This window comes from Acomys russatus, chromosome 17 (genome assembly GCF_903995435.1).
Source record: "Acomys russatus chromosome 17, mAcoRus1.1, whole genome shotgun sequence".
Classification (NCBI taxonomy): Eukaryota; Metazoa; Chordata; class Mammalia; order Rodentia; family Muridae; genus Acomys; species Acomys russatus.
Window position 1 is genome coordinate 58,327,875 of NC_067153.1, and position 12,270 is coordinate 58,340,144.

Below are 12,270 nucleotides of genomic sequence, written 5' to 3' on the forward strand. Positions count from 1 at the left end.
TCCTCAAAGTTCCAGAGGCTGTTTCCTAACCGGCGCAATTACTGTTTGCATAACTCCCGGCCCGGTGCACTAAACCGACCAAAAAGGCAAGACGGGCGAAGAGCCCGACTCTATCGCCACAAAAAGTAGGGCAAGCAGTTCACCCCGTATTCCACGTACAGTTTGTCAAAGTGAGTTCACGGCCCCGGCATGGAAAACGTGCTCGCAGGGCCCCGGCATTGTAGCACACAGCCGGGAGGCCGGCTCCTCCAAGCCCTAACCCTCTCCGCAGGCTGCCAGCCGACTCCTCCCGGGGCGGCCAGGGAGGGCTGCGCCGCGCGAGCCTCGGGGTGGCGGGAGCCACGGCGGGGACTCGAACATCGCCTCCGCCCCTAACCCCGGAACAACCGGTAGTGGCCGTTTCCCCGCGCCGCCGCACCCCCCCCCCTTTTTTTCCGCCCGCTTTTGTGTGCGTGCGAAATGTGCTGCACATTGCAGATGAACCCTAAGCCGGGCGAGCCGAGTCTATTGTTCCCCGCGAGGAGCCGCCGCGACCGTGTGGAGCCAGGCGCAGTGCCGCGGCCGGCCCTCGGGGGGCGCTGTGCGGCGCTGGCGGAGCCCCGGGCCGTGGCGGCAGCGGCGGCGGCGGCGGCGGCGGCGGCTGAGAGGGAAGGCTGGCGGGCGGGCAGGCAGGCCGGCGGGCGGCGCGCAGCGGCTCGGCTGCCGCCGGAGCCCGTGCCCGGGGACGCCCGGGCCGCCGCCGCTGCTGCTGCCGCCACCACCGCTGCCGCGCGTGAATGTGTGCGAGGGCCCCGCGGAGCCGCGGCCCGGATCCACGCTGTCACCCCGATCTCCTCCACAAGCCACCACACAGACCTCCCCCTCCCCACGCGGCCCCGCCTGCCCCGGCCCCGCCGCGCCGCCGCCGCCGCCGCCGAAACTCCCAGGCCTGCGGCCGCCCCGGCCCCTCGCCTCCGCTCGCCCGGCCCCCGGCCGGCTCGCGCGTCCCCGGCCGCAGCACCATGTTGAATCGCGTCCCCGGGCCGAGCCGCCAGGGCCGGCGGCGCTGAGAGGCGGGCAGAGGCCGGGCCGCGGGAGGCGGCGAGGCAGGGTGGGGGCCGCGTTCGCCCCGCGGCTCCGCGCCCGCCCGGCCGGCCGCCCGCCCGTCGCCAGCCCCTCTAGTTTCGCTCCCGTTCCTTTAAACTTTTTTAGAAATTCCCCTCCCTCCGGCCCTGCGCTCCCCCTGGCCTCCCGCTCCCTCCTTCCCCTCCTCCTCGCCTCCTCCCCCTCCCTCCTCCCTCCCTGCGCCGCCGCCGCCGCTGCCGCCGCCGCCGCCGCCGCCGCCGCCACCACCACCGCCGGCCCATGACTGAGCCCCGCCACCGCCGGCCGAGGAATGGGCTCCGGGCGCTGGTAGGGAGCGCGGGGAGCGGGGGCCGCGTCTGAAGCGCGATCCGGGTTTTCGGGAGACCTCCTTTGGCAAAATAATGGCAAACTCGACGGGGAAGGCGCCTCCGGACGAGCGGAGGAAGGGACTGGCTTTCCTGGACGAGCTGCGGCAGTTCCACCACAGCAGAGGGTGAGAGCAGGACCGGGAGGGGGCGGCGAGCCGGGGCGAACGGGGCCCGCGGCGGGCGCGGGGGTCCCGGTGACAAGTGCGGGGCTTTCTGTCGCCCGCAGGTCGCCGTTTAAGAAGATCCCTGCGGTGGGTGGGAAGGAGCTGGATCTTCACGGGCTCTACACCAGAGTCACTACTTTAGGCGGATTCGCGAAGGTGAGTGGAAGTTTTTAATTTGTATTTCCCTCTCGCTGGCCTGCTTCGAAAAGTGTGCTCCGGCCCGGGAGCGGGCGCCCGGGGCCGAGGTGGCGGGGGGGGGGGGGGGGGGGCACGGTCGGCGGGGCACACGGCGTTCTCGGCGCTCGCAGCCGGTGGCTCGGAGGCGGCCCGCGGCGGGGCTGTTTTCGGCCTGGTGGCTCGCGTGCGCGCGGCGGGCGCGGGGCTGGGCGGGCGGTGCGGCCCGGCGGCGGGGAGCGCCCCGCCCGGTGTCCGGCCGTCCCCGCGGGGTCTGAGCGGCGCGGCGGGGAGCGCGGGCGAGTGGGGTGCCCGCCCGCCGAGCCCCGCGCCCGCCCCGCGCCGCCTGCCCGCCCGCCCGCGAGTCAGCGCCGCCGCCGCCGCCGCCGCGGCTGCCGCTCTAGCACAGGCGGAGACACAGAGACACACACAGACTCTGAGCAGTTTTCGTGCAACTCAAAATTAGCGCGGGCAGGTTTAACATCGATAATCGGCTGCGAAATGATCCCGGCGGCCGGGGGCGCAGCCTCGGCCCGCTCGCCCTGGCTTTCTACAGCTAACAAAAGAAAGCAGGACCTGTCTGCAAATAGCCATCTTAGGCTTCAAGGCTAGGCAGAAGCTGTAGGCCTCAAAGAAGGGCCTATGGAGATGGATAGATCTGGGAGAGGGATCCGAGTCGGCTCCGGCCCCGGCGCCCCCCCAGAGCCCGCGGACGTCGCTGTCCGGAGCAGTATTGATCCTTTTGAACTTTTTTTTTCTCTCTTTAGTGTAAACCGACCGCGTAGAGATTTAAAAGGGGGCGACAGAGGGACTTGCGATTGGTTATTGTCCGGGCTTCAAAAACAAAACAGACCCACCAACAACCCCCCCCCAAAAAACAAGTGCGGCTAAATTCAGGGCTCTCCGGTGGAAACACAGTGTTTGGAGCAGCCCTGGCTTAGTAACTCTTGCGGGTCGACCCCAGACACCCCACTGATCCTTAGGCGTCTGGAGAGCTCTGCAGATGGGCGTTTAGCTCCCAAGTTAGGGTAGGTTTTCCTTGGATTGGGCACTTTCAGACAAGTGTGCCTGTGTTTTTAACAGGTTTCTGAGAAGAATCAGTGGGGAGAAATTGTTGAAGAGTTCAACTTTCCCAGAAGTTGTTCTAACGCTGCCTTTGCTTTAAAACAGTATTACTTGCGGTGAGTAGTGGTGACTTTTCCACAGTTTTTGCAACGAGGGACTTAAACAACAACAAAATATGTGCTCTAAACAGTTTCCAGCCCCTTGTTAATTTCAGTCTGAGAAACACTTACTGCCAGTAAAGTGAGATGCTAAGAGGCTGAAGTTTTCCTCATATTTAAATGCGGTCATTTGCATTGTTCATACAAAGTCATTACAGGTGACACCCATATCCTAGCGTGTAAACATTCTTTTGTGACATTGTTACTGACTGCTTGTGCGATAGCAGCTGAGGGCCAGAAAGATGGTGCTTAGTAAGACTCAAGATACTTAATGAAACTTTGTAACCTGTGGGAGGATTTTTTTTTTTTTTTTTTCTTCTTCTTTCTTAGGAAACTCCTTAACCCTCTACAAATTCTGGGCTTAGTGATTTTTATTTTAGTTCGCTTTTTCTTAAAAAGGAAACTTACTGCTTGGAACTGTTACTCAGTGAATTGTCAATGGAATATGTTTACATAAATAATATAATGCAGATGCCTTGGCTGACCAGGCTTACTTTTTGGACTCTTATTGTTGTTGAATTTCTGAGAAACTTAAAAATATTCAGTATCTTTAGACAAATGGGGATTATGTGAAACAAGGTACTATGGTTGGAGTTTTCTTTTTTTCTTCTCTTTTATTTTGACTGCTTACTCAAGAAAGTAAATTTCTTACTTTGTTGGTATATGATTTAGTCTAGATAATATATTCAGTGACTTTTGGGTTTTTCTCTCCAAGATTTTCTTCTACAGGTACTTTCATATTGTACTTTATTTTTAATTCAATCTTTATTTTTGTTTGGTTATCTATAGTGTTGTTGGTTATTTAAAATTAAAATAATGATCTTAATATTTCTAATGTTGGTAGTGGTGATATTACAAGATAGCCTTTTTTTTTTTTTTTTTTTTTTTTTGTAATGTGGCTTATTGATAATTTGAGTTTTGTGTTGCTTCAAGTGCACTAGTTAGTCTGTGTAGCTCTCAGTATTCTGCAATAGGAAACAGGGGAGTTGCACAGGTGTACTTCCTATTGGCTGCCTTAGATTGACTTCAGACTTGACGCTGAAGCTCACAGGGCCTGGCAGTTACTGAGTTCCATAGGAACTCTAGAAAATACCAGGTGTGTGTGTGTGTGTGTGTGTGTGCGCGCGCGCGCGCGCGCGCATGTGCCTTTTTAAAGAAAGGGATTTAAAAACAAACAGTAACAACAACAACAAACTTCTCAAACTCTTGGCTTAGTAATGGAGTGGGAATAAGAATTTAATGCTTAGATGATAGTCGCTTGATTATTTCTCTTTCAGATACTGAGAGGTCGTGTTAATACACATTAGGGCTTTGTGTTAACCAACTCAAAACACTTGGTATTTTGTATGTTTTAATTTGTATCCTTTAGAGATAGGTTTAGTATTTATTAAATGTATAGATTAAAAATCTGTGTTCCATGCTGAATGGTATATCTGACTGGTGAGGGGTGTGTGTGTGTGTGTGTGTGTGTGTGTGTGTGTGTGTGTTTCTGTAAACTCTGCATTCATCTTAATCAGCATAATTAATGAAATGCCTGGATTCTTTTACAAAGTTTAATTGTAAGTATTTTGTTTCGTGTTGTCATTTCTCTCTTGGGATTATGTCATGCATGACTTGTACGTATAGCTACATACATTACTTTTATATCCTACATGACTTGTACGTGTAGCTACTCTTTAACCATTGCCTTCAAGATTGTTTTCAGGGTTTACATTGTTCTTGGGTCAGCTTGGGCCCTGAGTTCTTATTAGAAGCTGTTCGGAACTATGTCCTTAGCTAAAGTTGTTTTTCCTCCATATGTCACTCTCCAGCTTGGCTTTCGTAAGGCTGTAGCTAGGTTACTGAGAAAGAGTGGAAGCATTTGTTTTGGAAAATAAAACCATGTGAAGATTTGCATGGCTTGCAAGGAAATAGGCTGCTTACACATTGGGTACTACCAACCTTGACAGAGTTCTCCCTAGTGGCCTATTGCAGTTAGAGGATAGGGTTATCCTGGGCTTATACATGCACCTCTAAAAGAATTTAATGGGCAAACCAGATGCCAAGCTCTTAACAATAATTCTATTGGTTAGCCATAAGAGTGCCTTCTCAGTCAGATATGGAAATGAAGGGACTTGGTGAGCTACCACTTTCCTACATCAGATTTAACTCCACGGTTTCTGATAAAGCAGAAGAGGCATTGTATTCCGGTGGGTTTATTTTGTTTGGGTGGGTTTTGTTTTTTGTTTTGTTTCTTGAGGTGGCATCTGTGTCTATGTGGCTCAGGGCAATCCTCCTGCCTCAGCATTCCAGTTCTGGGATTAGAAGCATGCCTGCCTTTTTCAATATCCTTTCTAAGTTACAAGTTGACCATCCATATACATGCATACATATTGAATGCGAGCTGCTTTTTCACTGGACGTATCGTAAGGCTGTCCTTGCTGCTGTTAGCTCTCTTTACAGGTTCCATACTCGCCTATATTCCCCTGTAGTTACACACTTAATTGAATGGACAGAATCATTTGCCATAGCTACGTCCCAGTACAGACGGTAAGAGCAGACCGTTCTAACAGTTCTTCTATGTTCTTTTTGGTGCAAATATAGTTATTAAGTATAGAGACACTGTAATCTGCCAAAAGTTAGGTTAAATATATCAAATATACATCCATTCAACTGTAGATTATCTACAAAAAAATTTCAGCTTAAAGCTTAATATACTGTTGATAATTTAATACTGGCATTTAATATTTTTATTTTTAAAAAAGATTTATTTATTTATGTATACAGTGTTCTGTCTGCATGTACAGAGGGCACCAGATCTCATTATAGATGGTTGTGAGCCACCATGTGGCCGCTGGGAATTGAACTCAGGACCTTTGGAAAAGCAGCGAGTGCGCTTAACCTCTGAGCCATCTCCCCAGCCCCCTGACATTTTTATTTTTAAATGATCCATTTATTTGTATTTTTTGTGCATTGATGTTTTGTCAGCATGCATGTCTGTCTGTGTGAGGGTGTCAAATCCCTTAGAGCAGGAGTTACAGACAGTTGTAAGCTGCCATGTGGGTGCTGGGAATTGAGCCTGGATCTTTAGGAAGAGCAGCAAGTGCTCTTAACTGCCAAGCCATCTCTCCAGCCCCCTGGTGTTTAATTTTTAAAAATTCAAGTGCCTGCTGTCAGTTTCTAAAATTATTACATTTATTATATTTAAAAATTATATTTTGGCCTGGTGGTGGTGGTGCACTCCTTTAATCCTAGCACTTGGGAGGCACAGACAGTTGGATCACCGTGAGTTCAAGGCTAGCCTGGTCTACAAAGCAAGTCCAGGGCAGCCAAGGCTACACAGACAAACCCTGTCTTGAACACTCCATCCCCCAAAAAAGGAAAAAAATATTTTAAGATGAGTGGTGGTGGCATGTACCTTTAATCCCAGCACTCAGGAGGCAGGGGCAAAGGCCAGGCATGGTGGTGCACACCTTTAATCCCAGCACTCTGGAGGCAGAGGCAGGTGGATTGATGGGAGTTCAAGGCCAGACTGGTCTACAAAGTGAGTCCAGGGCAGCCAGGGGTACACAGAGAAACCCTGTCTCAAAAAAAAATTTTTTTTTTAATTTATTATTTTTTTTCTAATCAGCTCTTAAATGATTATAACATGTTTTCCAATTAGCACCTTTCTTGCCAGATTCATCTTGGTGTCCAATGCTTGTTGTTCAAATGTTTAAGAAAGGATAAGATATAATTTCCCCAATTCTTTTTTTTTTTTTTTTTTTTTTTTTTTTTATGGAGAAACTTAAATGCCAAAAATTTGTTGTATGTGCTTGGTAAAATTTACAATATTATGCTGCATGTTATTGACAAGTGATTCTTATAAAGTATAATTGGAAGTTGCATGTGGTTACTGCTGAGTCCAGGTGTATCTGTGACCGCTTTGCTATTTACTTGGTGAACCTTATTTTAATTTTGCCCTACTTTGGTACTAAGATTTAGGGACAATTTGCTATTCTTACTTGGGTTTTACTTATTAAGGAATTTAAAGTTTTACGGGTGGAGAGATGGCTCAGTGGTTAAGAATCCTGTCTGCTCTTCCAAAGGACCCAAATTCAGTTCTCAGCACCCACATGACAGCTCACAACTGTCTGTAACTATAGTTCTAGGTGATCTGACACCCACACACCAATGCATATACAATTTTTTTTTTTTTTAATTTAAAAAAGAAAGAAAGAAAGAAAGAAAGAACTTAAAGTTTTAGCCCAGTGTATGGCACATGCCTTTAATCCCAACGCTTGGGAGGCAGAGACAGGTAGCTATCTTGAGTTCAAGGCCAGCTTGCTGTACAGAGTGACTTCCAGGACAGCTGGGGCTACACAGAGAAATCCTTTCTCAAAAAAAAAAAAAAAAAAAAAAGTTTGTTTTGTTATAAGGTTTATGTAAATATTTAATCTGAGACTATTTCTCAGTTATAACACCTGGAATGCAGCTATAACTTGATGTGTTGTTTATAAAACTTGGAAATTTTAGAAAGGAAGTAAAATCCACCCCCCACCCCCCGCCCCCTTTGATTTTTCTGAGACAAGGTTTCTCTGTGTAGCTTTGGCTGTCCTAGACTCACTTTGTAGACCAGGCAGGCTGGTGTGGAATTCACCGGGATCCACCTGCCTCTGCCTCCTGAGTGTGTATGCCAGCACACCCAGCTGAGGCGAAGTATCTTAGACTTTGAAATTTTACTGTAGAAAACTCTCATGTTAATTGTTGTTGTTTTGTCTTTTGTGGTTTTTGTTTTTTTGTATTTGAAACTTGTAGCACTGTTTTTTTTTTTTTTGTTGTTGTTGTTGTTTCTTTTTTGGTATGCATGCACTTTTGAGATAGTTGGGGACTTGGGTAAAATTATATTCACATTTGTAGTCACAATGTGAATTCTGTTTGTTTTTTGTTTTGTTTTGTTTTGTTTTCTGACTGGGTAGAGCCCTTTAATTACATGAGTTTTGTTAAAAGCATTTAACTTTTGTCAGTTAAATGACATGAATGCATTTAGGGCCTGTCAGCCAGGGGCTGCCATGCAGGTCGCCAGTTGGCTGCCTACCACGCAGGTCTGTGAGAAGATTTATGAATGCCTTGAGGTGAAGCCAAAGAACCCTTCAGTATTGTTCAGTAAGTAAGTAAAGTAACTCACTGAGTTTGTCAGTTGCTAAACAGATTACTTCTAGTCAGGACAGGAAAATAAAATAATAACTGGGCAGGAGAATGGCACTACTGCCTTAGTAAGTTACTCATGTGAGGCTTGTAACTTTAATTTTAAAAGTGGTATCTCTTTGTTTTGAGCAGATCTGAGCTTTGACATTTTATGACAGCGTGTTACATCTCTGGGAAGTTTGTAGACTTGTTAAAGTAGAAGTAGAAAGTGGAAGAGGGAAGCTTAAAGCCAGATCAGGACTCAGTTTAGTGTCAGCTCTCAAAATCCATGTCGATAAGCAGCGTACATTTGATCAAACTAGAAATCAATGCACTTGCCTAGCTAGCCAGTTGAGCCAGGTTACACACTAGAGTTTGTAACACCCCTCCCCCACCCTGCCTCCAGCATGCCAAGGACTCTACCACTGAGCTGCATCCTCAGCCCACCTAAAATGCATATATGCCTTTTCATCTAAATCTTACGCCTCATCTGTGAACTAAAAATAGCTTGTTTGTGATGAGAAGTGCCACTGAGTAATAGCTGCTCTGCTCTTGAGGGACTGACAGGCAGGTTCACGGGGAGCTTCGTGTGAGACCCACTGTGATGTCATAGGAAAGCCTCTCCCGTAGTCTCAAACTAAATGAAATTGGAAGGAAGACAAGGAAGGACACTCTAATCCATCAACACGCAGACACCTAATGTATACATTTAGGTAAACACTATTTATTGTACCTTCCACAGGCCTACTAGAGAGTAATGATAAAATGGGCTTGTCAGAGTGAAGAAGGGACCCATGGCCCAACAGGGCGACGGCAGCTGGCTTCCCTCTCTCTGCCTCCACTTCCATCCTGATGTTCTTTGGGAGTCACATGTATTTGTGCTCTGTAAAGTACCATGTTCCTGAAGTGTACTGTGTGCCTTATAGAAAAGGTTAGATGAATCTGAGGGTTAAATGGAGGGTCGGCTAGTTTACTGCATGGGATTTGGAGCTCACTGTGGGAGTGCCCGACTCTTCAGAGGTTTAGAAAACCCACTCTTCCTGCTCTCCCAACTCAGGCACTGCTGAGGTGCTGAAGCACAGTTTGGGAATTCTGACCTAAAAGAAATGAGATTAGGAAGAAAAAAATGAGTAGGTAAATGTGGACTATTTATACACATAATTTCTACATATTTAACTTTAAAAAATGGAGAGAATTTCACTGTGTAGCTCAGACTGGCCCTAAGCTCATGATTATCCTGCCTCTGTTTCCCGAATGCTAGAGCTACAGGTGTGTATTAGCTTCTCCTGGCACGCACGCACGTGTCTGTGTATAGTGGTGCATGTGTGTATAGTGTGTGGATGTGTATAGTGTGTGGGTGGGCGCGCGCATGCGTATCGATCTGCTATTTGCATATCTTCTGGTTAAATAGTAGTTCTTGTAGGGAGATATTAAGGGTATCATGTTCACTGACAGGAAAAGAAGATTAAAAACACACTGTAATTCAAATGTTAGAAGAAAATTTGAGCCTGAAAGATAAGCAGTAGCCTTAGTGTAAGAATGGGGGTGTGGGGGGAAGATACCAGTGTAGGAGCAAATGAATGTAGGTCAAATGTGGTAACGTGGTAGAAGCCAAATACAGAAAGAAAAGAAAGAAAGAAAAAACAGAAAGAAAAGAGGGGGAGAGGAGGAGAGAGGGAGGCAAGAAAGGAAAGCAAGCAAAAAGAAGACAATGTTCTATCTTTGGTTTGGTAGTGGAACTCAGGGCCTCCTTCAAGGCCAAGTGCCCTGCCTGACTGTGTCTCAGAGTGTGTGACAAAAGATTAAGTCAGGCCCAGTGAGATGGCTCAGTGGTTAGAGGTGTTTGCTACCAGCCCTGGGTTCCATCCCTAGGACCCACACGTCAGAAGGAGAGAGCCAACTTCTACAAGCTGTCCTCTTGCCTCCTCATGTCCACACAAAATAAATAAGTAATGCAAAAAAGTTGTGTCGCAGAAACATTTGTTTTTGTGATCATCCTTCTAAAAAGAGTTTATAATAACTTTGATTTTGTTGGGTCTTTATATTTAGGTTCTTATTTGAACTAGCTGTTCCCACAAGTCAAGTCCTAATAGAGACCGCCTTTTAAGAAAAAAATGTTTTATTTGTATTGCAATTTTGGGTTTTAAAAAATTATGTAAAGTTTCTCTGAAGAATTGTGGTAGTTATTGCTTTTATTACTAGTAATTGTGTTGAATTTGATGCTAGTTCTGCTAGAAATTTGTGGGTTTTGTTCACCCGTCTATGACTGAAAACTGAGACAGTCATATCCTGGATTTTGGAATTAGAGAAACACTGTTAGCAGTAGGCAGTGGTTGAAGAAGATGACGTTATTGAGTACAGAAGGAAGATGTGTGGACTAAAGCTATCTCTAGTTTATAACTTGAAATGATAAGAGCGTTTAAAATTGTATGTATGTATGTATGCGTGCATGCATTTGCTCACTGTATATGTGTGTGTCACAGCAGGTGTGTAGAGGTCAGAGAACAACTTTGGAGAGTTCTGTCCTCCTCAGTGTGGGCTCCAGGGATCAAGCGCAGCTCATCCGGCTTTTAGTATGGTGTGTGCACTTTTGATAAAAAAATTAATTACTGGCCTTTGAAATTAAAATAAATACATGTAACATTTTCATTTATCCTTAGTGGAGCAAAAAAAGTTGGCAATTTCATTTGGTCCAAATTAAAAAAAAAGGGCAATGAGTTTGGGAGCCTCTGTAAGATCTGTCTATTAATGCAATCATCTAGGGAATAACTTTGTGGCGCCCTGTCGTAAAGAGCTAGGTGTAAACTGTCATTCCCATTTTAAGTGCCTGCTAAAATTGCTAACTTAGAAAGAAATTTTATGTTTTTCAAAACACACCTCAACCCCTTTATGTCTTACAAATGATTATCATATGTAATTCTCCATTTTTCACAGTTACTAAATATCCTCAGATATAGCTCATGTCCCACGCGCGTATGTTTTCATTTGCCAGCCTTTAGATTATCTGTTAATGTGATCATTATGCTTTTTAAGAAACAAGGGCAACTGTATATGTTTTGTCTAAGAAACAGTCATATTACTGGGCTTATTTAGATTTTGCAAATTATGTTGTAAATTGAGGTATTTGTTTTTACAAAATGCATGCTCTTTTGACCGAGCATATTGTGATAAGCTGTTGTTGGGACTGAAAACTCTTGGTGATGACTAGGAATAATTAGAGCATTCAGTGTTGGTGCCCAGTGACAGAACTGTAGTTCTGTGAACCACTGGATCAGTATACAGGACTCACTGGATCAGTGTACAGGACTCACTGGATCAGTGTATACAGGAGTCACTGGATCAGTGTATACAGGACTCATCTCCAGAGTATGTTGTGATGGGACCTGAAAAAGATGATTTTTTTTCCTATGTGTTAGCTGCTGTGTCTTACCTTCCTTTTCCCATATGCCATACTTTTATTAAAGTAATGAGGTTATCTAATCTGTCCCTTAGAACACCCTAACTTCTAGAATACCTCCTTCTGAAGCCAGTTAACAGGCTCTCCCACCCTGTTATCCTGAACATAGCTGGACCTAAAGGTTGATAACACGCAGCTTTAATACGTAGGTGTGCTTCGTAAGTGGTGCTTTGCTGGCTGAGCCACTGTGTGGTACTAACGTGTTCACGTTATGGTAAGACTGACCTGTGGATTTCGTAGTTAGAAGGCTGAAACCGGGGTGTGGTAGTCAGTAGGCCAAACTCTGAGGACAGTTGACCTAAGTACCAATGAAACCAATTTAGTTGCTGAGATATCTGGCTTAACTTGGCACCAACATGCTAGCCAGGGTTACATCCAGAACAAAGCCTCTAAGTGACATCTGGTCTGGGGCACCTGCTAAAGCTGCACCTGTCACCAGGCAGAGCCTGGACACACCCTGCACTTTGTCTTTGAGTTTCAGAGGAGGTACCAAGATCTGTTTGACGCAGGGGGAGGAGGGGGAGGGCGACTGAGCCTCTGAATCACATCACATCCTAACTGCACATACTTAACTTGGGTTTTAAGGACCAAAACCAAGGTTTTCTTTTTTTTTTCTTTTTTTTTTTTTTTCTTTTTTTTTTTTGTTTTTTGTTGTTTGTTTGTTTTGGTTTTTC

The 12,270-nt window shown here is 46.4% G+C and overlaps 1 protein-coding gene across 1 annotated transcript in view; it reads left to right on the top strand.

The window, feature by feature from the left end:
* The first annotated feature begins 1,319 nt into the window (after positions 1 to 1,319).
* Positions 1,320 to 12,270, top strand: part of Arid2 (AT-rich interaction domain 2) — a 130,916-nt gene continuing 119,965 nt past the window's right edge. The window contains exons 1-3 of the mRNA XM_051160260.1: positions 1,320 to 1,558; positions 1,660 to 1,753; positions 2,855 to 2,952. Of these exons, the coding sequence (XP_051016217.1) occupies positions 1,467 to 1,558; positions 1,660 to 1,753; positions 2,855 to 2,952 (284 nt within the window). The 5' untranslated portion in view covers positions 1,320 to 1,466. The remainder of the gene's footprint in view (positions 1,559 to 1,659; positions 1,754 to 2,854; positions 2,953 to 12,270) is intronic.